This window comes from Aplysia californica, unplaced genomic scaffold (assembly GCF_000002075.1).
Source record: "Aplysia californica isolate F4 #8 unplaced genomic scaffold, AplCal3.0 scaffold00082, whole genome shotgun sequence".
Taxonomy (NCBI): domain Eukaryota; kingdom Metazoa; phylum Mollusca; class Gastropoda; order Aplysiida; family Aplysiidae; genus Aplysia; species Aplysia californica.
The window spans coordinates 258,021-259,387 of NW_004797352.1; the positions used below are offsets into that span (position 1 = coordinate 258,021).

The following is a 1,367-nucleotide window of genomic DNA, read 5'->3' on the forward strand; positions in this document are numbered from 1 at the left end:
CAAACGACGAGCTTGCTTACCTGGTTATCTGGATGAAGGACAGAGAAGTAGCCGACGCAGAGCACCACCTCGTGCAGCAGCTCCTCGGCGCTCACGTGACTGCAGTACCAGATGAGGTAGCTGGCGATGTGCCGGAACTCCAGCGACAGACCCTCCTCGCCCAGCGTACTCTGAGGAGAGACAGGGGACATTGTTGTTTAGTTTCAGAGAGCGTTTTACGGCACTTGCAACACAATTATGTTACATAAGTTTGTTTGTTTCAGTAAAGAGAAGCACATCTACACAATAACTGTCCTTAACTGCTGGGAAAAAGTAATGTTTGTTTTAGTTGAGGTTTTACGGCGCTCGCAACTGTATAAGGTAATAAGAGCGCCAGAAGATTAGAGGTGTTACAAGAGATAACAAACATAAAAAAGAAGGAGGGGAGATAAGGACGATAGATGTTTCATAGGAAAGAAGAAGCAAACCACACCAGAGCCACCCGCCAACCACCCACTGTTTAGTTTCAGAAAGAGTTTTACGGTACTTGCAACACAATAACGTCATATAATTAAGTTTGTTAGTTTGAGTAAAGAGAAGCACATCAACACAATAATGGTCCTTTAGTGCTTGGGGAAAGTAAGACAGACAGACAGAGACAACAAAGGGAAAGTAAAGAAGAAGGACCTACCACTTGCACCCTCCAACCACGTACCGTCATATAAGTGCCAGAGATCTGACGTGTTACGAGAGAGTAACAAACACAAAAAAGGAGGAGATTAAGTTTTATTTAGTTTTTTTTAACGGCACTTGCAACACAATAAGGTCATAAAAGTGCCCAGGGTTAGGGGTGTTGCAAGGAAGTAACAAATATAAAAAGTAGGGCGATAGATGTTTGGTGGGAAAGAAGGAGCAAACCACACCAAAACTAGTTTTAGTAAGAGATTTAAGGTATTTGCAATACAATATGGTCATATAATTGTCGAAGATTAGGACATTAGGTGATACAAGAGAGTAACAGACACAAAAGGAAGGAGGAGAGTTAAGGACGATAGACGGTTGATAGGAAAGAATGAGCAAGCCTCATCAGACCACCCGCCAAACACCCATGGAGAGAAAAGACATAGATGGTCACACTTCTGAAAAAGTCGTCTTACAAAATTTCTGGTTACAGACAGCAGCAGTTATGCAGACGACACAGATCAAGAAGATTTTAGTTGACACATGTAAAGAAGAAAGGGTATACATATAACTGCCCACAAAATGAGCGCCGTGTGCACACGCATGCACGAGCGCAAGTGACATAGAAACAGAGAGAGAGAGAGAGAGAGAGAGAGAGAGAGACAGAGAAAGAGAGAGAGAGAGAGACAGAGAGAGAGAGAGAAAGA

The 1,367-nt window shown here is 43.0% G+C and overlaps 1 protein-coding gene across 1 annotated transcript in view; it reads right to left on the reverse strand.

Annotated features, from left to right (window-relative positions):
- LOC101854155 (S phase cyclin A-associated protein in the endoplasmic reticulum) overlaps nucleotides 1–1,367 on the reverse strand; it is a gene marked incomplete at its 5' end in the record, with an annotated part of 113,801 nt that overhangs the window by 40,474 nt on the left and 71,960 nt on the right. Inside the window, 1 exon segment of the mRNA XM_013080344.2 lies at nucleotides 21–170. Coding sequence (XP_012935798.1) covers nucleotides 21–170 — 150 coding nt within the window.